General features: G+C 43.9%; 1 protein-coding gene across 2 annotated transcripts in view; it reads left to right on the top strand.

Moving 5' to 3' along the window:
* Positions 1-22,400, top strand: part of cald1a (caldesmon 1a) — a 133,392-nt gene that overhangs the window by 84,002 nt on the left and 26,990 nt on the right. For both annotated transcript variants that reach the window (XR_013932608.1, XM_080420884.1), the window contains exons 3-8: positions 3,816-3,953; positions 5,662-6,019; positions 6,850-6,933; positions 11,211-11,320; positions 16,485-16,770; positions 19,617-19,754. Coding sequence is in view for 1 of the 2 variants with exons in the window: in XM_080420884.1 (XP_080277010.1) it covers positions 3,816-3,953; positions 5,662-6,019; positions 6,850-6,933; positions 11,211-11,320; positions 16,485-16,770; positions 19,617-19,754 (1,114 nt within the window). In the remaining variant the exon portion in view is untranslated. The remainder of the gene's footprint in view (positions 1-3,815; positions 3,954-5,661; positions 6,020-6,849; positions 6,934-11,210; positions 11,321-16,484; positions 16,771-19,616; positions 19,755-22,400) is intronic.

Below are 22,400 nucleotides of genomic sequence, written 5' to 3'. Positions count from 1 at the left end.
GAATATTTCTACATTGTGGCATTGGTACTTTCACTTCAGAATTTGAGCACTTTTTCCACCACTGTTTATTTTAATTGTAATACTTTGCGGTAGACTCTTGCACCGTAGAAGGAGTTGGGTTCGAGCTGAACGGAATGCTGACGTCGATGGAATATGAAGGGGAACGTGTTATGAGTGCTATAAGTTATTAAAAAAACTATTTCCCTTTTTTGGGGGAAAGGGAGGGGATGAGGGGCGTGCCGAGATCAGGAGCTGTATTTCTGCGCTCAAAGATACTGGTGAACCGGCCGGACTATAAAGTAGACGGAGGAAAGTCCTGGAGTTCATTTAACTCAGAGAGTGTACCAAACCGTACCAGTTTGGTACTGGTACGGTTTGGTAACTCAGTACACTCTCTGAGTTATTTGATGTGCACACTTTAAATGCGGGTCAGTTTGGTACCATTTTGTACACTCTTTGTGTTATACTGCGAGCGCGCGTACACACACACACACACACACACACACACACACACACACACACACACACACACACACGTGCACCAAAGCCTCGCCTGATATGGCCGTGACATCACTGTCCCCCAGGTCTAGGTCTTGGGTGGTTACGGTTACGTGTGTGCTTTTACATTACGACAGCATTCCTCCGAGAGGAAGAAGGGGAACGGTTACGGACAAGAGAAAGAAATGAGGAGGGAGTGAGGAGGAAAAGGGGGGGGGTAAAAGTAGTGTGGGGGAGGTGAGGGCGAGGGGAATTTATTTTAATGTAAAAACCACACATAAAAAAAAGAACGCACATGTTGCAATTAACGTGCGTGCGGTGCGCTCGGCTGGCCCGGCTCAAAGGCAGCGAGCGCTGCTCTGCTCTGATGTGATGTGAGGTAGCTGGGCGTGCAGAAACCGCTTCAAACGGGTCCTGGCATTCCGCGTTCACACTGCCAGCTACAAAGAAGCTACGGGCCACCGTTCATTTTCAGTGGAAGGCAGCGACATGAAGACACACAAAAGCGACGCCCGGCGCTTGTAGCTGCTACACAAACGTACAAAGCTAAGTTGAGCTGGCTTCTCAAAGCTGCAAAACCACCAAGCGATGTTTAGCCATTTCCACTCACCTTCTCTCTGAACATGCTTGTAATAGGGGGAAACTAATTATCTCCGTCCGCTAGTTCCACGTTCTTTTTAACCCCATGCAGGCTTCATTTTCCTTTATACTTTATGTTATTATTATACCAGAGGTCCGGGCGCACGGGGCTGTAGCGAGGGCTCGCTTATTTTGGGGTACCAAAATCGTGGGATAAAAATTTCCCCCAAAAAAGTAAAAAGAAAAAAAATGATTAATACAAAAAAAATACATGGGGGACCCCCTGGGGGTCCGCGGACCCCCTGGGAGTCTTGGGACCCCCGTGAAACATCGCGGACTCCTTCGGCTGTTTTTTTTTTTTTCATGAAGGTCACGGTTGCTTGTTTCTGGCGCACATCTGGCAACACTGACCTGTCTGCTTGTCTGCACCCAACGTGGCAACCCAGACTGCCGAGCAGCTGCGTTGAGACACTGGCGTGTTTTAATGTTTTGTGTGGGATGTGCATGACATATTAGCGTGAGTGTGGTGTGATAGAGAGACATGAGCAAAGTGAAAGCAACGGCGGGGGTTGAAGCGAAGTGGTCGCGTCGCGTGTGTTGTTGTGTGGAGATTTCAATAGCGACTGCGTGGTGTTGCTTTCGGTTTCGCTCGGCGGTGGTCGGTGGCGGTGCTCACGCTAAAGGGAACAAAATGGTGTACCCGTAATGTTGTCCGGCTCGCGGTGTTTCGGTTGCGCTCGGCGGTGGTCGGTGCTGACGCTAAGGAACAACATGGTCGACCCGTAATGTTGTGAGTTTGTGCTGGCCGCAATTAATTATGCTCCGAGGGGGCAGATGTGTGGTGAGCTATGAAAAGTAGCCTACGCCACCCGTAAATTAATTGCGCGCGTTGTGGCTTGTGTTGTTAGTGACATGTGATATGTTGTTGTTGTGTTTAGTGCGAAACAATGACATGGGAAAATGATGGCTTTTCATCTCTCCAATGTAATATAGGATATATATTGTGCTTAAGAAAGCTCACAACGCGCCGCATCTGCAAATTTATGCTGAATGTTTGCTCCAGAATAGGGACTCTATGGTTCATGTGATGATATTTCTTGTGGATTTAATGGGTTAATTGAGCTAATAGAGCAACAGACTCATGGACAGGATCAGCCTACAGAATTTGAATCTTCAAAAGTAACAGTTTTGGACATTATGTCCAAAACTGTTACTTTTGAAGATTCATGAGGTTTCCACCAGACAGAGACGATTTACTACATAGAAGTTTAAACGTCTTGTTAACACAGAAAGCACACACACGCACACACACACACACACACACACACGCACAAACACACACACACACGCACGTGCACACACGGACTTACATACACAACCTCCTATCCACCTCATTCCAGCACTGAGGCCCGGTCAATGTGGTTCTGTGTGGACCAGAGGCCATGTCTTAGGCTCTCCTCTCATCCCTAGCCAAGCCACGTCGCTCTGTCTCTCCAGCGGTGCCCAACCTGTGGGCCGAGGCCCACTGGTGGGCCCTGAGGACATTGCACGTGGGCCCCCAAATATTTGGCACATTTTGGCAATTTTTTGGGGGGGGAGATATTTCATAATCAATTAGGCAGATGAACCACTTGACCACTATTTTATACTTCGTTGTACAATAGTGGCGTGCAAGAACAGCCGATCTACAATAAGGACACGCTGTGTACGCTTGTAGATCAAATCTTTATAATCAAGTCAAATCAATTAAAAGTTAATTATTGTATAAAATAATCGTTCATTAATCCTAATCAAGGTGTGAGGGTTGTGTAGTGGCTCGAACTCTAGTTTTTTATAAACAATGGTGATATTGATTTGAAGTCGTATCGTCCAGCCCCACCCTGTAGGTCTGGGCACTTTGTGGCCAGTCCTGCATTCATTATTTAGCGTGGGGCTGTCACTGCATATTTCTAGTACGGCCCTCGGGTCTGTCAGTAGGTTATCATCAGGATCGTGATGACATCCGTACGGGCACCAGGGTTGAATCCACCATATGCTGTTTTGTGGTGTCGATGACGGCTTGTTGAAACCCACCCTGTACGTACTGTGCTGGAGGAAAATAATATAGTAGAGCAAGAGGAAAAAGAATGTTTGGCCAAGATGGATGGTTGAAGTAGCGAGAGAGAGCAAGACAGACAGACACACACACAGACACACACACACAGACACACACATATTTCATACTGGATTATCTGGGACAGATGTGACCCAAGATTTGAATACACCATGTACAAGTCTGCAATTTGCGTCTCATCTGTAACACCCACCTTCACTCAGCGATGCATTTTCAGCATGCAACACCTCCATGCAACAACGTACTGTACTGTATATATCAGGCTTTATGTTTTTTCACAACGCACTCATTTGCCTGCACTACAACTCAAAATACAGTTGAACTGTATTTTGAGTTGTAGTGCAGGCAAATGAGTGTGTCATAATGTAATTCTGACAAAATAATGTATTTAAACCACCTGCAATGTTTTTTTGTTGTTGCTTTTTTCCATCTACAGCATGTCTCTCTCGCCATATAAAATGTCTCTCTATCTCAATTAAATTTAATTCGATTCGATTGAATGAAATGAGATTCGATTCGATTCATAAGGAGCTTTATTGGCATGAGAAAACATGCGTTTACATGACGTTTCTCTCCATCTCTCCCCCTCTCTCTCTCTCTCCCCCCCCCCTCTCCGACACGGCAGGATGGCGAGGAACGATGACGAAGAGGAGGAGGCGGCGCGCGAGAGGAGACGCAGGGCGCGCCAGGAGAGGATGAAGGGCAGGGACAGCGAGGAGAGCAGCGGACCGCCAGACGGACCGCATGTCACCAACAGCCACAGGTAACGGAGGTCTTTTTTAACTCTGAGAGGGTACACATGTAACCAAATGGACCCGTACGGGTCCATTTGGTTACATGTGTACCCTCTCAGAGTTACAAATGGATAATGGATTCAGGATGATTAGGCACCTCCGCTACCCGTCGGTGCCTAATCATCCTGTCAGGATTTATTTCTCAATAATGACCGGCGCCCCGTCAATTATCCCTTGCATTTTGCATGGCATCAAAATCAGTTTAACCACATTATCCCTTTGCATCGGCTATTTGTATAAAGCCGTTCTACACGCTCACAAATCTTGTATGGGGGTCCCTGGCACTAGATATTTTCAGACTTGACATGGGCATGCGTGAGGACCACTGCATCTGACAAATTGTCATAAAAGAACAAAGAGGTGACATTCCACTTGTGTGCCACCGCGCAGGCGGCAACGGTAGAAGTGGTGGGTCGGCTCTGACATCCAGCGCACAGAGGCCGCTTTGTGGCCGTTTCCTCTCTATGAGCTGAGCTCACGGATAGGTCCGGGGCTCTATGAGCTCACTGATAGGTCCAGGGCTCGTCCAACAAGCAGGCCATTGTCCAGGAAGGATGCGGAGACGAGATGCCATGTGCGATGTCCACTGTCCATTGTTCTCCAGGAACGCTAATGTTTGCCAGGCTGTCGGGTCACGATGGGTTGGGCTATAGGTGGGTGTGTCGCAGATGGATGGACAATATTTAATAGTAATAATAATAATAATGCATTTTATTTGTAACATACTTTATATTTGAACCAAATCTCAAAGTGCTACATGTTAAAAACATTTTTTTTAAATGATAAAACAGTGAAATGAATTAAATTCAGATAAAGGTCAGCTAAACATAGTTAAGAAGAAGTTTAAAGGTTTCATGACGTTCAGTTTTACCACACATTAAAAGTCTTTGTCATGGTCCTTCAAACGTGTATAGAAAGTTTTAACAAAAAAATCCACTCCATTGATCCATGGCAGGTGTTTTTCTCTCACATTTCTAAAGCCCTTTCAACTGCAATAAAAAAAGAAATCTTTGCCTGCGGGTGTCGCTGGTGAGGGATTTTGCCTGTCAATCATCGCCTCTGCTCCGCCCCCCCCAAAGGAAAGGATAGGGGAGGGGAGGGGCGAGGAGGAGAGTGGGCGGGATTAATCGGCTGTGACCTCACTGCCGAAGGGCCAAGCTCAGATTACTTTTCAGCCTAATTATTCAGAAAACCCCAGACCACAGAAAATCCACTGAATGTTCAAAGTTCAGATTTTTTGGGTGTAATTGAGGTCATAAAACCCCCAAAAAAACATAAAAAATAAAAAAAGTGAAAATGAATGTCATAGAACCTTTAAAAAGTTAAACAAACACACATGGCATCAGTGAGTCCATCTAGCCAAATGCCTCATGTGGGGTTCGAGTGTGTTTGAATCTTCAGAGCGGAGGGAGCGGGTGGAGCTGGCTGCCTGGCTAGCTGGCCAGCTGGCTGGCTGACTGGCTGACTAGCTGACTGACTGATTGATTGATAGATCGATTGATCGATCGATCGATTGATCGATCAAGTGCTATAGCAGGCCAGGAGATTGACGATGGATGGATGGATGGATGATTAAATAGATGGACAGATTGACCACATTATTGATTGAATGATTGTCCGGTATGTTGAAGTCTCTCTCTCTCTCTCTCTCTCTCTCTCTCTCTCTCTCTCCCTCAGTGTGACAGAAGCGGTGTCAGTGAGCTCTATGGGAGGAGGAGGAGGAGGAGGAGGAGACGAAGAGGAGGAGCAGGCCCTCATGGACCGCATGGCCAAGCGGGAGGAGCGGCGGCAGCGCCGCGTGAAGGACGCGGTGGATCGCCAGCGCGAGCTGGACCCCACCGTCGCCACGGAGACCAACAACAACAACAACGACGACGACGCCGGCGGCGAGGAGGAGGAGAGGCCGTCCTCCTGGCGCGGCGGCCGCCACCGCGACAACGACGAAGAGGCCGAGACGTACGGCGGGAGGAGAGAGCAGGAGGAGGAGGAGGGGGAGCAGGAGGAGGCTCCGCTGCCCGCCGACGAAGAGGAGGAGGTGGGCGCTGATTGATTGATTGATTGATTGATTGATTGCCAAGACATTGACAATGGATGGATGGATTTGTCGTCTTATTATTTGAGATAATCGCAATTATTTTGCATAATCGTCAGAATCATTTCCATTCATGTGTATAAAGAGCAGAAGTAGACTAGCCTGGTTCCAGACGAATCTGCCTTTGCAAAATTGCATCGCACTTTAGCCCTCGGCAGATTAGGTCTGGCCCCCCTCCATAGAGATTCCACTTCTCTCCCTCCGCAGTGGTGCGGAACCAACCAGGGCCCAGTATCCAAATGTGGGCGGGCTTATCACCTTATTTGGAGCAATGACGTACAAGGAAGCACTGCTCTGATTGGTTCGTGAACAAGGAAGCACTGCTCTGATTGGTTTAGGTCTAACCAATAGAGTCCGTTTGGATCTTTTTGTAACCGCCCCTTGGAAAAAAATCGATCGTTGATAGGGACCAGACTAATATCCACGCAGTGTGTCGTGTGATATTGTCTGGCCACGCGGGGCTAGAAGTAGACGATCTACAAGCTCCCAACGCCCCAACGGAGCTTGTAGATCGGTTATTTCCATGATTTTTGCATGCATCTAATTATCTGTTTTGGCCATAGTACATAATTCATTTGGATTATTTTTACCGGTCATTGTCAGTCATTCATTTTGTTCTATTTTTATTTTATTTGTCATAATCTGCCCAGCCCAAAAGGCAAACAGACAAGTCATTTGTATGTTATGCCAAAAACACAAACTCAACTGTTAATCGCAATTATCTGTACAACAATGAATAGTCAACTAAAATGTCATGATGGTGATGTCCGTAGGAGCAGGTGGGAGAGGAAGAGGCGGGGCAGAAAGGGGTGGAGCCAGAGGAGGAGCCACCAAGGAGGTCTTATCTGAGAGAGCAGGTGAGTCACTCGTTCGCAGGAGGAGAATCCTTGCCCCTGGAATTTTTCTCAGAGGTGGTGTAAGTGATTTTTTTTTCAATAGCTTTTTAAATAACTTTATATTCTGATAGTAATCATTGCTATAGAGTTTGTTCAGTAACAGCGGTCTCCCTGTCTCACCAGCTCTTTGGTACAACAGAAAATACTTTTTTTCTGCATTTCATCCAATCAGGATTCCTACGGAATATAGGATGAACAGGATAAACAAGTGATAAAGCAAACAACTGGAACTGGAACACTGTAAAATTGAAGCTTATAAATCGGTTCTTTCGCTCTCTTGGATGAAATCTTTGAATATTTATATCTTTTACTCAAATCTTTGCTTCTGGGGGTCCCTGGAACAAAATATTTTCAGATGGGGTTGGCGGCCAAATACATACAATTTTGGGGGTCCTTGAAATTAAAAAGTTTGAGCACCACTGATATTATAGCAACCTAAGTGTTTCAGAAAACCGTTTAGATTGGATTTAGAAGACATTTGTAGAATCGTATCTCAGGTCTTAACTCATTCACTGCCACTGACGTAAAAAACGTAATTTTTCCCGTTTACCAATCCTGCCACTGACGTAAAAAACGTAATTTTAATTTTTTCAAAAATTTGACCCAAAGACCAAGGAGATATGATTTTTCGAAGATCTAGACTCCCATCCACTTCCTTGTTAACTTAAAACTTAAAAATTCTGTATCTCGGCTCCTGAGTACTTTTTTTTTTCGATGAAAAATCTCTGGCAGTGGGCAAACGTGGCCAGCAATAATTGTGGCAGTGAATGAGTTAATGGGTGAAGACCCAGTGAGTCATTGAATGATTGCTGTCAGAATAAGAGCTTTAACTTTTTAACAACAAACGTTTTGTTTTAACCCCAAAAAAATCTCTTACACTACCTTTAAAGGTTTCATGACGTTCAGTTTTACCACACATTAAAAGTCTTTGTCATGGTCCTTCAAACGTGTATAGAAAGTTTTAACAAAAAATTCCACTCCATTGATCCATGGCAGGTGTTTTTCTCTCACATTTCTAAAGCCTTTTCAACTGCAATGAAAAAATAAATCTTTGCCTGCGGGTGTCGCTGGTGAGGGATTTTGCCTGTCAATCATCGCCTCTGCTCCGCCCCCCCCAAAGGAAAGGATAGGGGAGGGGAGGGGCGAGGAGGAGAGTGGGCGGGATTAATCGGCTGTGACCTCACTGCCGAAGGGCCAAGCTCAGATTACTTTTCAGCCTAATTATTCAGAAAACCCCAGACCACAGAAAATCCACTGAATGTTCAAAGTTCAGATTTTTGGGGTGTAATTGAGGTCACAAAACCCCCAAAAAAACATAAAAATTTTCAAAAGTGAAAATGAATGTCATAGAACCTTTAAAACACAGTCCTGGCACATGTCACGATTGTCTCATTATCCGTAGGAATCGACTGAGGAGCCGACAAAAACACTGCCTGAGGTATGGACGTTCATTTCTAACGCCAGCTCCCTGAGTCGATCACTCATCATCGATCAGCACTCTTTATCAAAGTCTGCTCCGTTTTTCGCAGGAACACACAGAGGATCACACGCCTCACGTAGGTGAGGACGACAATTCAAATCAGGGGGAATCGGCCCGCTCAGAGGCTGACGGGAACGCCATGGCGTCCGAGGAGGTAGAGGCGGACGAGCTTGTAGATAATGGCGCGTCACACGACAAAGCTAGGACACCGAGCGGTGACGAGCAGGAGGATAACGAGGTGTCTGAGCTGCTGCTGCGCCGGCAGAACGGCTTGGATGTGGTGAGACGTTCGGTTCAGACGTGTGTGACGATTGCACAGCATGTGTGATGAAACCACGCCGGGGGTCATTTCAACGTTTTGCTCTGTTAATTTGGCCCTTTTTATTTGGTCTGGTGATAAAAGCACAGAGAGGGGAAGGAGTGAAAGTTACGAAATACAACGAGAAGGTGAGAACTGATGGAAGTGCGGGGGATTCCAACCTCTTGTATGCCAACCTCTCTAACGTGAAATGGACGTTAATTATTTTTATTTATTTTTTGGAAAATTGGGAAAATAGCAGATTTGCTTTGATTTTCTTTTTCTTATATTTTTTATATATACTGTATATATATTTTTTTAAATGGGAGACATTTTGAAAAGGTATGACAATAATTGCCCTAATAACATTAATATTAACATTCTCACAATAGGGGCGCCAGGTTGAAAGTTGTTAAACAACTACAATAATATTATGAATTGGCTTTTTATATTTAAATTAAATTCTTACATTTCATCTCTTCCCAATTCGTTTGGCTTCTCAGGCAAATCCTGGCACACATATTTAGTAGTTGTTCTCTGCATTGAAAGGCAGATTAATACTGAGACCTGATCACTTGAGGAACTGAAAAACACCCCTAATGCCTCATTTTTGCTCCGTTGCACTTTGGTGTCACGCGCCGAGAACAGCCGAGAATATCAGACCAAAAGCTCACAGCGCATCACATCCGCGACGCTTTGTGAGCTTGCAGGTCTGCTATTCTTGGCGTGCAGCACCCTCGTGCGACGAAGCATAAATTAGGCTAAGAGACTCCACACTTATTTACTCTGTGTCTGGGAGGGGAGGGGGGGGGGGGGCATTTTAAGACCTATCCCAATTAAGAAAAAAAATAAGGTTACAAAAAAAAAACATGGCAGGCCAGACGTTGAAATTACCCAGACACCCCGTGTGGTCACAGTGTGGTTTTGCACCGGCGGTAAAACGAGGCCCAGGTTTTAAAAGGTATGGTCACGGAATGCTGGTTTATTCTTATTTTTTTTACTAGATTTAATCAAGCGTGGTCCCACTACGTTTAGGGTCACAGTGTGTGTTTTTAGGCATGCCACCTCACACCCCAACGACCACCGCCCCCCACCCCCCGCCCCCACACACACACGCGCACACGCACACACACACACACACACGCTCCACCACAAACCACATGAGCTTGTAGATCTGCTATTTTAGAAAAACCCGTGGGAAAAAGTGGGCAAATCTTTGAATATATATTTTTTAAAGCGAACATTTGTAACTCAAATCTTTGCTTCTGGAGGTCCCTGGAACAACATATTTTACAAATGTTCGCTTTAAAAAATATATATATTCAAAAATTTGCAAAACTTTTCACAATTTTTCTAAAATAGCAGAATCTACAAGCTCATAGCGCGGCACTCGGTGCCGCGCTATGAGCTTGTAGATCTGCTATTTTTGAATAGCCCAAAGAAACCTAAAATGAGATGCGTTCCCGGATTGAATGGGTTAAGTCATCACGTGCTATATAATGCGATGTGGCCTCACATAATGTCCTCATTATAAACCTAGGGGGCGCAATTATGTCTCTGGAAGGATGCAGCGAGATGCAGTGAGAGCCTGCATGATAACGGGGTATAAAGCAGGGATAGAATATATATAGGTTGGCGCTCTAGCCCGCTGTCCCGTTGTCCATTCATGAGCGAGTGCATGTTCTGGAATGCCTGATTTTGTTGTGTGCGGGTGTCGTGCAGTGTGTGTGCGACTGTGCGCCACACTGAGTGTATTAGCTCAGGCTTAAATAGTCCTTCTGGAATGGTGTGATGTGAGACTCTGTTTTGCAGTGTGGTGTATACAGTACGTACGCGCTCTTTCGCTGTTGTGCTCTATCTCGGCGGTTCTCAACCTTGGGGTGTCGGGATCCCCAGAGGGGGTCCCCACATGATTTTGGGGGGGGGGGTGTCCCCAGATGACAGTAAGTGACAATTTAAGATACAACCCCCCCCCCCCAAAAAAATAGAACAAAAACAGGTCAAACATTGGCCAAATTGTCAAATAATATAAGAAAGAGGCAAAAATTTAGAAAATAGCCGAACATTCACAACATTTTCACAATATTTTTTTCTGTGAAACCGAGTCAAACTAAATGTAATGCTAGTTCAAACTTCAAATATGATTGTTTTGGGGAGTCGCGGCCTGAAAAGGTTGAGAACCACTGCTCTATCTCTCCATCTCTCTGTTTCTCTCTCTCTCTCTCTGTTTCTCTCTCTCTCTCTCTCTCTTTCGTGCTCTCCTAGTCTCTAGTTCCTACCTCTCTCCACCGTGTGCAGTAGAGACACATTTTGTCACGATGTCACACAAAATGTCTCCGCCCATCTCAGTTGACACTGGTGGCCCCTGGTTCACGTTCTCTGTCTCTCTGTCTCTCTCTCTCTCTCTCTCTCTCTTTCTCTCTCTCTCTCTATCTCTCTCTCTCTCTCTCTTCCCGACAGGCGAACGAGAGAGGCGGGGCCAGGGAGGAGAGAGAGAGGAAGCAGAATGGAGGCCTGTACGAGGAGACTCCGCCCCCCAAGCAGCACAGACAACCAGAGAGGACCTTCAGGTAAACACACACGTCAGACACACTTCCTGGTTCCCACCAGAGCCGTAAAAGAGAGAGTCGCGTCGCACTTTGATCTCGCCGCAAAGTGGGCCGCTACTATGGGCTTTAGTTCCAAACATTGGAACTTCCTCATTGAGATAGACAGAGCATTTCCGCATTCCATTCTTACAATGGGAGTCTAAGCTAGTGACGTAACTTTCTTATACGGCTCTGGTTCTGCCAAGAGCCCACCATGTATTGTTACCACTGTATCTCGTCCCAAACTAAGACAGTTGCTGCTGGGATTTGTTCATTTTGCTGACAAGGAACTAGATTTTTTTGTCAACTTTTAGCCACTGTTCCAAACTGTTATACTTTTCAGGAAAAGGGGAAAAATTACCTGCATTCAATGTAGTTATTATTTACTCACATGCACATTAATACTTTTCTTTGGTTCAATATTCATAAAACTAACGCAGCAACTCAATACTCCTGATAACAAAGATCAAGCTATCAGCATAGTATAATGTAGTAGAGCGGCTCTCATAGTGGAGTCTCCCAGGGGGACTCCCAGGGGTCCTTATGGGGGTTCCAGGGGATGCCCAGAAAAATTAGGAGCAGTTCACATTCACTATTATGTCACCGACTGGAAGTTTACTGCAGCCCAATGAGAGAATGTGTAAGAATGACTATTCAGATCATAGGTTTCACAATCATAGGATCATAGGATAACAATGCCTCGCGGTGCGACGCATTGTGAGCTTGTAGATCGGCTGTTTTCAAAAGATTTTATACATTTGAAAAGTTGTGAAGTGGGACCTTCTGCATAATGAGTACTTTCTACTTTTAGTACTAAAAGTACATTTTGATACCAATACTTTTGTACTTTTACCCAAGTCCATTTTTAATTCCGGACTTTTACTTGTAACAGAGTATATCTATATTGCAGTATCGATACTTTTACTTAAGTTAAACATTTTAGTACTTTTTCCACCACTGCTGATGCGTATCAAATTGGGGGTTGTTGATATGAAAAAGAAATGTTGCAGTACTGTTACCTGATAACTGACAGCATAAGGAAATTGTGAGAGTATAGTTTAGTAATAGTATACCTGTTGACATAAAGAAGAAGTGTGTATGGTTGTCTTATCACTGTTGGCTTCAACAATTCATGTGGAATGGACAGACTGTGTTGTGTGTTTTTGTGTGGGAAACTTTATTCAGTTTAGAGTATCCCATGACATCCAGAAAGCCCCTAACCGTAGCTCTCATCAGTTGTCTGCTTTAGCCAAGGCAGCAGAGAAGTGATTGGTAATATTGTCGTATATCCAGTGGTGTAAAGTAACTAAGTACATTTACTCAAGTACTGTACTTAAGTACAATTTTGAGGTACTTTACTGGAGTATTTCCAATTGTCTATACTTTTACTTCTACTCCACTAAATCTCAGAGGCAAATATTGTACTTTTACTCCACTACAATTATTTGGAAACTTTAGTTACTTTGCAGATATAAATTATTACGTTATAAAACACAGATTAACCACTTTAGCCCTATTTTATACACAGGCTATTTAAAAAATAGCCGATCTACAAGCGTTGTGAGCTTGTAGATCTGCTATTCTCAAACATTTTAGTACTTTTACTTTTGGTACTTTAAGTATATTTTGATGCCAATACTTTTGTACTTTTACTCAAGTAACATTTTGAACACAGGCCTTTTACTTGTGACAGACTACTTCTACATTGTGGTATTGATTGCGAACGCAGCGGAAGGAGGCGCCGCCTCCGCGCAAGTGGAGCTTACTATGAAACCGTGCTCGGGTTGTGTCTCTGTGTCTCTGTGTCTCTGTGTCTCTGTGTGCACTGCCTGTGTGCAGCTCCTCTGAGATAAGTAAATGTCCAATTTAGACATACCATACATCAAATGAAAGGTCTTTGAAAACTGAACACACCTGTCAAGGTTGCGTTTAAGCCCGCCCCTTCCCCCGGAAGCCACGCCCTGGAGAAGGCTCCTAAAAACTCCCCATTGAAACCCCATGTTAAATGAAAAGTGCCCGAATCGCTCCGAAACTTTTTCTACCCCCCCTAAGTGGGGGTCTACGAACAAATACTTCGGGCTCGGATTTTGGCTCCGCCCCCCGGAAGTGGGTGAAACAGGCACTTTGTTGAATTGTTCAAAAACATTCAAAGTTTTTTTTTTGTCAATTTGTATTTTTCTAAGATGCTCCTTTTGTATTTTTTTATTGGTTCCTTTTTTTTAAATATTTTTTTTTCATATTTATTTTACTTTTTTTGCGTTCGCTTCCCGCGTTCGCGCGTCTTACTTGTACTTTTACTTAAATAAAAAAATGTCGGTACTTTTTCCACCACCACAGAGAAGTGATTGGTAATATTGTCGTACATCTGGCCGCTAGTTCTAGGGGGGAAAAAGTTAACATTTTTGAACGTAAAATGACACCAGTCAGAGTTTGCAATGTCGCAGTGCTTTCTGTCCACGCTGGTCTTTATTTGTGCTCCTTTCACACGTGTTCGCAACACAACCTCTAACAACGAGCCATGGTTACAGACTTTTGCAACTACAAAAAATATTCCTAAGAGACTGAAACAGAGACATTGAATAGCAAACAACTTGAAAACCAGGTATCTCTAAAGCTGCGTTGTTAGCTTGTAGATCGGTTCTTTTAGCCAATTGACGCTGTTGTTCTAACGAGTATGAATTAAGCTTAAGTCTACATAATCTGATCTCCAAACATAAGAAAATAGTCAGTAGGTATCTAGGCCTACGCTGAACAATGCACATAGACAAGTGAAAGTGACGTATGTGTGCATTCTTGCATATTCCCCATTCTGCTGTAGATACCGAGCCGTACCGTATCAAGATTTATTGGACAAACCGACGGTTTGTTTGCTCCGTGAGTAGAGAGAATGAATAAATAACACTGCAGTGTGTTTAACACACGGGTCACCTATAGACTGAAGTCCCCGCCGGGGGAAACGCTGTCGCTGAAACCTGAGCCGAGCTGTTACCTTAGCCTTGGCACGGTGTTCTGTTTGTGCACGTGTGTGCGTGTGTGTGTGCGTGTGCGTGTGCGTGTGCGTGCGTGTGCGTGTGCGCGTGTGCGTGTGTGTTCTTGTATTACTATATTTGTGAGCCGTGGTGTAAAGTAACCAAGTACATTTACTCAAGTACTGTACTTAAGTACAATTTTTACTTTACTGGAGTATTTCCAATTTTCAATACTTTTTTCCTGGTCGTCACAAGAGAATTGGTGGTTGTCTCATGGTTAGAGTTATGTTTAGAGTTAGGCTAATAGGGATTAAGAAAAGAAAAGGATTATGATTTAGACATTTAGAGGTTAGGTTTAGGGGTTGGGATTAGAGTAATGCCTGATTGTCATGCACGGAAAATAGCCAATCTAAAAGTCTGTGCCGCAATGTGAGCTTGTAGATCGGCTATTTTTGGCTTTCGGGTTAGCGTTAAAAATGACTTTTTTTTTTATGGGATTCATAAAATCGCCATCCTAAGGTGTTTATGTCCTCACAAGTATAGTAATGTGTGTGTGTGTGTGTGTGTGTGTGTGTGTGTGTGTGTGTGTGTGTGTGTGTGTGTGTGTGTGTGTGTGTGTGTGTGTGTGTGTGTGTGTGTGTGTGTGTGTGTGTGTGTGTGTGTGTGTGTGTGTGTGTGTGTGCGTGCAAACGCGCGCGCCTGCAAGCACATACTGTATGCCATGTGTGTCTGCCTGTGCGTGACAGAGAGCCATTACTCTGTATGTGTGTGTGTGTGTGTGTGTGTGTGTGTGTGTGTGTGTGTGTGTGTGTGTGTTTATTATTCATTTCGTATCGCATGACTGTGTTTACCTGTACCCTGCAACCAGCTTTGTAGTGTTAACACACGTGTCCATATACTGTACTTCTGATCTGACCTGTGTGTGTGTGTGTGTGTGTGTGTGTGTGTGTGTGTGTGTGTGCTTGTATTACTCTACTTGTGAGGTCAACTATCACCACAAGTATGGTAGAATTTGAGAAATAGACATTGTGAGAAAAATGCTCATAAATTGATTGAAGCCTTTATTTATTCTCGAAAAGAGCATTGTGGTTTACCCTCATTTGCAATGCTGTCGAGATGTCATACACAAATATCAACAATTCAGGCACATACAGATATAAAACACAGAAACAACAAGAATATATTGTGGATATTGGGGCATTCATTTTTAGCATGAGTTGTAGAGTGTTCCATGAAATGGGAGAATCAAAGCAGAAAGCAGATACAATGTTGATGTCCTCACAAGTATAGTAATGCAAATGTGTGTGTGTGTGTGTGTGTGTGTGTGTGTGTGTGTGTGGCCACGAGTGCGTGCATGTGAGCGGGCCTCTCTCTCTGTCTCCAAGCGCACGGCGCTGACAAAAGTCATCGCCGTGCGCGTGACCTCACCAGACGGCATCACGTTACCCCGGCGTGCCTCGTTTGATTCCCATGTGCACGGTGTGTGCACGGTGTACTCAAGTACTGTACTTAAGTACAATTTTGAGGTATTTGTACTTTACTTGAGTATTTCCAATTTCCAATACTTTTACTTCTACTCCACTACATCTCAGAGGCAAATATTGTACTTTTACTCCACTGCAATTATTTGAAAACTTTAGTTACTAGTTACTTTTCAGATATAAACTATGATATAATGAAACATACATTAACCACTTTAGCCCTATTTTATACATAGGCTATTTGAAAATAGCAGATCTACAAGCTCACAACGCGTCGCATCGCGACGCGTTGTGAGCTTGTAGATCGGCTATTTTCAAATATTTAGTACTTTTACTTTTGGTACTTTAAGTACATTTTGATGCCAATACTTTTGTACTTTTACTCAAGTACATTTTTAATTCTGGACTTTTACTTGTAACGGAGTATTTTTATATTGCAGTATTGATACTTTTACTTAAGTAAAGAATTTGAGTACTTTTTCCACCACTGGCGTGACCTCACCAGACGGCATCACGTTACCCCGGCGTGCCTCGTTTGATTCCCATGTGCACGGTGTGTGTGTCTTGTTGACGCCGTGTGTGTGTGTGTGTATACGTTCTCTTGTGCGTCTTCTTGACACTGTGTGTGTGTGTGTGTGTGTGTGTGTGTGTGTGTGTGTGTGTGTGTGTGTTCTCTTGTATGTCTCCCACCTCCAGTCGCGGCAGCGTGCGCTCCCCGGACCCGGCGGCGGCGGCGGCGGCCGGCGGCGGCCAGGAGGACGTCCGGGACGGCGGCCAGGAGGCGGAGCGCAAGCTGGAGGAGCTGAAGCGGCGCCGCGACGACGCCGAGAGCGAGGAGTTTGAGCGCCTGAGGCAGCGGCAGCAGGAGGCCGAGGTGGAGCTGGACGAGCTGAAGAGGAGGAGGGAGGGCCGCCGCAAGGTGCTGGAGGAGGAGGAGAGGCAGCGCAAGGAGGAGGAGGCCGAGAGGAAGGCCCGCGAGGAGGTGAGAGAGAGGAGGGGAGGAGCAAAGGCACACTTTATGTTGTTGTTGTTGTTGTTGCAGTGGTGGAAAAACTACTCGTATTTTTTTACTTAAAGGTAGGGTAAGTGATTTGCGTTGGTTAAAATAATTGTTAAATAGCTCTATATTCTGATAGTACTCATTGCTATAGAGTGTTTGTTCAGTATTAGGAGTCTCCTTGTCTCTCCAGCTCTTTATTAAACAGAAAATGCATTTTCGTTTCAGTTTCAGTTTCATTTCCAATTTTATCCAATCAGGACAGAGAACTCAATCAGGATATAGATTAAACAAGTGAAATTGGAAGTGATGACACTAAGAAATGAGCATGCAAAATTGGAACTGGAACACTATACAAATTAAGCTTAAAAATGGGTACTTTCTCCTGATTGGCTGAGATTTTGACACCTACCGAAAAATGTATTTTCTGTTTATTAAAGAGCTGGAGAGACGGGGAGACATCTGTTACTGAAAAAACACTCTATAGCAATGATTACTATCAGAATATAGTATTTTAACCTTTTAACAAAATACTTTTTGTTTTAACCAAAAAATATCACTTACCCTACCTTTAAGTAAAAGTATCAATACTGTCAATGTAGAAATACTCTGTTACAAGTAAAAGTCCGTAATTCTAAATTTACTTGAGGAAAAGTGCAAAAGTATTGGTGTCAAAATGTAGTTAAAGTACCAAAAGTAGAAAGTACTCATTATGCAGAATGTCCCGTTTCACAAGTTTTCAAATGTATAAACATCTTTTGAAAATAGCAGATCTACAAGCTCACAATGCGTCGCGATGCGACGCATTGTGAGCTTGTAGATCGGCTATTTTCAAATGGCCGAAATGTATATATAGGGCTGAAGTGGGTAATGGATGTTTTGTAATAATAATCAAAATCAACAAAGTAAATAGTAACTAAAGTTTTCAATGAATTGTAGTGGAGTAAAAGTACAATATTTGCCTCTGAGATGTAGTGGAGTAGAAGTAAAAGTGCCGAAGATTTTAACAAACAAACACAAACATTCACACTAAACAAGATAATTAAAACACAGTATGTACGGATTTAAATATATACGTAACTAGAAATAAAAGATACAGTTTTTGCTGGAAGAAAGGGAAAATATCACATAACAAGTGCACTGGCTCAATCAAGAAAAAACAGGATGTAATAAATGACACGGCCAACATCGTTGCAGGACTGGCGTTATGCACTGACACATTTCTCATTCCATATTCATATTTCATATTCTCCCCGCGTGCTCAACTTCCTTTGTTGTTGTTGGCTCAGAGGGCGGCGGTGTGGTTGTTCTCTGGCCGGTGCGGGCCCCCCCCTCCCCCCCCGCTCCGCTCGTCTCCTCTGGTGTGCTGTTAATGAGGCGGTGCGGTTCGTTAATCCATTAAGACCTGAAACGCACCTGTGTGTCACTTTAAGATTTCTTTGGCTATTCAAAAAAATAGCAGATATACAAGGTCATAGCGCAGCACCGAGTGCTGCGCTGTGAGCTTGTAGATCTGCTAAAAAAATATATATCGTGAAAATGGGTGCACATCTTTGAATAATATACATTTTTAACTCAAATCTTTGCTCCTGGGGGTCCCCGGAACAAAATATTTTGAGATGGGGGGGGGTCCGCGGACAAATACATATCATTTTGGGGGTCCTTGACATGAAAAATGTTTGAGAACCACTGATATATATACAACATAGTTTTTTTTAACTGTTAGGATTTAGAAGACATTTGTAGAATCCCCAGGAGCAAAGACTTGAGTTACAAATGTTCGCTTTGAAAAATATATATTCAAAGATTTGCAAACATTTTCACGTTTTTTTTTTTATAGCAGATCTAAAGCTCATAGCGCGTTGTAGATCTGCTATTTTTGAATAGCCAAAGAAATCAAAAAAATATCACACAGATGCGTTCCCGGTCTTAACGGGTTAATTAAATGATGGCCCAGAGATGCAGAGAGACTAATTAACTAAGACGAGGCTGGCGGGGGGGGGAATGCTGATCCACCGCCAAGCCAGTACAGCTCCGAACGGAGAGCCGGTGTCAAATGGTTAGAGAGCTGGTAGAGAAATGATAATGCACTCCATTAGGCTGTGGTACGGTTTAGCTTCTGCAGTGCTGGGAGAAGTACTCGGATTTCTTTACTTAAAGGACAACTTTGGGGTTTTTTTACAACAAGGGTTATTGTATTAGTTTGTAATGATAATGATTAACACATTGACTGCCAGAATTATTTCAGATTTTATTTTTTTTATTGCCAGGGGTTTTTACATTGAAAAAAAAAAGTACTCAGGAGCTGAGATACAGAATTTTTAAGTTTTAAGTTAACAAGGAAGTGGATAGGAGTCTAGATCTTCGAAAAATCATATCTCCTTGGTCTTTGGGTCAAATAAAAAATAAAAAAAATTAAAAAGTTTGATTTTTCTTTTCTTTTTTTTTTAAGAACAAGTATACTTGATCTTGGCAATCAATGTGTTAAAAGATGAGTGTTAAAAAAAAAATCATGTATTGCTTTCTATCTTTTTTTTTATGATTTAGTGATTTTTAACTGGGGGGAGGGGGCATTCGGTCCTTTGGTAAATAGTCATGAACGCAGCCTCCGATTTCCGTGAAACTTTGTACGCACACTAGGCCAAGGAAGAAATGCCACCCTACATTTTTTCAAATCAGCCTCATGGTGGCGCTGTAACAATGCATATTATTGGTGTATTAACCCTCTGGAGTAGAGCATTGGCCCAGAACAGTGGTTCTCATTTACTATGTATGTATTAATTAAATTGGTTAAACGTGTTAAACTGTAGCCGTCTTTCTTTCTTGGGCAGGACGAGAAGAGGAAGATGAAGGAGGAGATTGAGAAGAGGAGGGCGGAGGCGGCGGAGAAGAGGCAGAAGGTGGAGGACGACGGCGACGGCGAGGGCCAGCCCTTTAAATGTGTCAGCCCCAGAGGCTCCTCCCTGAAGGTGAGCTCATCGTGGCCTCATGATAAAGGGGTCCTTGAAGGGGGTTCCAAATGGACCGTTTCATGTCTGTAACTCTGAGAGTGTACAAATGGAACCAAATGGACCCGTAAAGGGTCCATTTGGTTCCATTTGTACACTCTCAGAGTTATGGGGGGGTCCTTGAAATCTTATGGGGGTCCTTGAAATGAAAAGGTTTAAGAAGCCCTGTGATAGGGTGACGATATTGTCAATCACTCACACCGGGACTTATACACCGTCTTTTTGAAAACAGTGGAAATAGCCGATCTTCAATCTCCTGATGCCTTTTGAGCTGTAGATCTGCTATTTTTTGCTATAGGGCTCTGCATTTACACCTGCCGTTTTCATCCGGATGGGTTGGGGGAACGGTTATTTTAGTGCTTTAATAGCACACCTAGTGACAGAACAGGATAAACCTCCATGTAAGCACTCAACACAAGTGTTATCTTAAGTGTGGGGAAAGTTAGAGTATATTTTTCGGGGACTGGGGACTCCCGCCTTGAAACCGGGACAATCCCGTCCAAACTGGAACGTTCTGTGGTCACCGTAGCGACGCGTAGACCTTCAGCACTTGGTGTTCATGCCGACACCGTTTTGAAATTCTACTGAAACACAGCTTGTCCTCATTTGACGCATATCCTCCCTCTCCGCTCACCTCCGTTCACCTGACACATTTTTTCCTTCCACTGGAAGTGTATTTATTTTCCACAAAAACATTATATAAGCATTTTTGGAAAGGCTTTTTTTTTCTAGCTGAAATTCATCCGACCACATTTCATCCCAACACAGATGCGTATAGCTATGTCGCGTGTAAACTTCTCCTTCGAATGCTCGCAGCCGTAAATGGTATAAACCATATCGTGCTTTGCTTTTCATGCCAAACAATCTCGCCGTATCGTCGGACAGTCGGCGACCGCGGGGGAAAAAATAAATCACATCAAACACATATCTCCTCTTTGAATACAATTCGTCTCTCTTCGACTTATCTTCAAATACCTCGCCTGTTTGGAGATCTTTTTTCCATCCGCGTTTGAAGTCTGTCAGGCGGATAGGCGCTGACGCTGCAGAGCTACCCCCCCCCCATCTCCGCCCCGAAAAGAAAATCCCGCAAATCCCTCCTAACTTCGTGCTCCAGGCTCCAAAAAATTCAAAGCATTTGAAGAGATGAAGTGTCTGCTTCGCCTCCTGATGTGTTGTCTGATTGAGATGGAGGAGGTCTCGCTGAGAAGAGCGTGGAAAGAAGCCACTGTGCGCATACACGTCCAACCCTTCCGTAAGGCCTTCCAATCTTTCCAGCGGCGTTCTCCCTTTCGCTGTGTGTGCCGTGGTGTGTTCCAGCTGTGCGTTTTCCGCACACAACACAAGTAGGATAATGAATGGCGTTCTCCCTTTTGCCGTGCGTGCCGTGGTATGATGGTTAGAGGCCTGCCTTGTAGGGGTGCAACATTTAAATAATTTAGTAAGATAATTGATTGATAATCAGTCCCTATTTTGGGCATATGATTATAGACGAAAGGTTTTTTTATTCTTTTATTTTTTTCAAATTCATTAACAAAAAAAGAAAGAAAAGGCCTGGAACCAATTATGACCATAAAACATTTGATTCTGTGAAAAATATATATATTTGAAAACCACAAAACAAAGGGTATTTATTAAATATAGTATATCATATAATTAAATACTCAAATATAGTTTTTTCACAGAATCAAATGTTTAATGGTCATAATTCACCAGGAGCCTGGATGGCTCGGTCCCAGGTTTAAAATATTGAATATAAATATTTAAGGAAATCTCTATGGAAAAAATGAATGGGCTTTCGATTTGTGGCACCACAAAATGGCCGCCACAATGCCCCACGCTGTGGGTCGTCAGTTTCACCGCAGCACATCGTACTGTACAAAACAGAGCGAAATAAAACGAGCACTACACAACACGCCAGCGCTGACCCTTCGGACCAACACGCCTCCGCGAAAATAAATAAATGTTTGTCAGGCAGTGGGTTGCGTTTAATCATCCCGCGCGTGTCTAAATGTTTCCAGCCTTTGCCAAAACACAACTCCCACACGTTTTGGAATTGGGGGGGGGGGGGGGGGGGGGAAGAAACTCGAGGGGGATTTTTCAGCTGCCGTAGAAAATCGAATTAGTGCCGATGAGCAATGCTACTGTACGCCCCTGGGTCTTCACGGTGGAATTTGAACCCTCGAGGTGAGGGCACGGGGGTGTTGCTTCGAATCTATTACATTTTGCTGTTCTGATGTGGCTTGTTTGTTTGTTTGTTTGTTTGTTTGTGGTCTTTTTTTTGGTAAATAATTTCTTCCAATGCCACCCCTCCCTTCGCAGCTTTACTTCGTTGTGATGTACACCGTAGGTACCGCTGTGTGTGTGTGTGTGTGTGTGTGTGTGTGTGTGTGTGTGTGTGTGTGTGTGTGTGCGTGTGTGCGGGTGCGGGTATGTGTGTGCGCGTGTGCGTTGTGCGCGTGTGTCTGCTTGCATGCACAGTAAAAATCCTGAGTGTTTATTTATGGTCTTTAAGTGGACCCATAGAGGTCTGAACCCTTAGGATTTTGCTCTGTGCTTGCATTGTCAGTCTGTGTTAGTTTGCTTTGTGTCCCCCGGCTGTGTTTGCGA

Source organism: Gymnoscopelus braueri (assembly GCF_963280865.1).
Source record: "Gymnoscopelus braueri genome assembly, chromosome: 23".
NCBI classification, from domain to species: domain Eukaryota; kingdom Metazoa; phylum Chordata; class Actinopteri; order Myctophiformes; family Myctophidae; genus Gymnoscopelus; species Gymnoscopelus braueri.
Note: the sequence above shows the minus strand (reverse complement) of the source record. Positions and strands in the feature narration are given on the sequence as shown.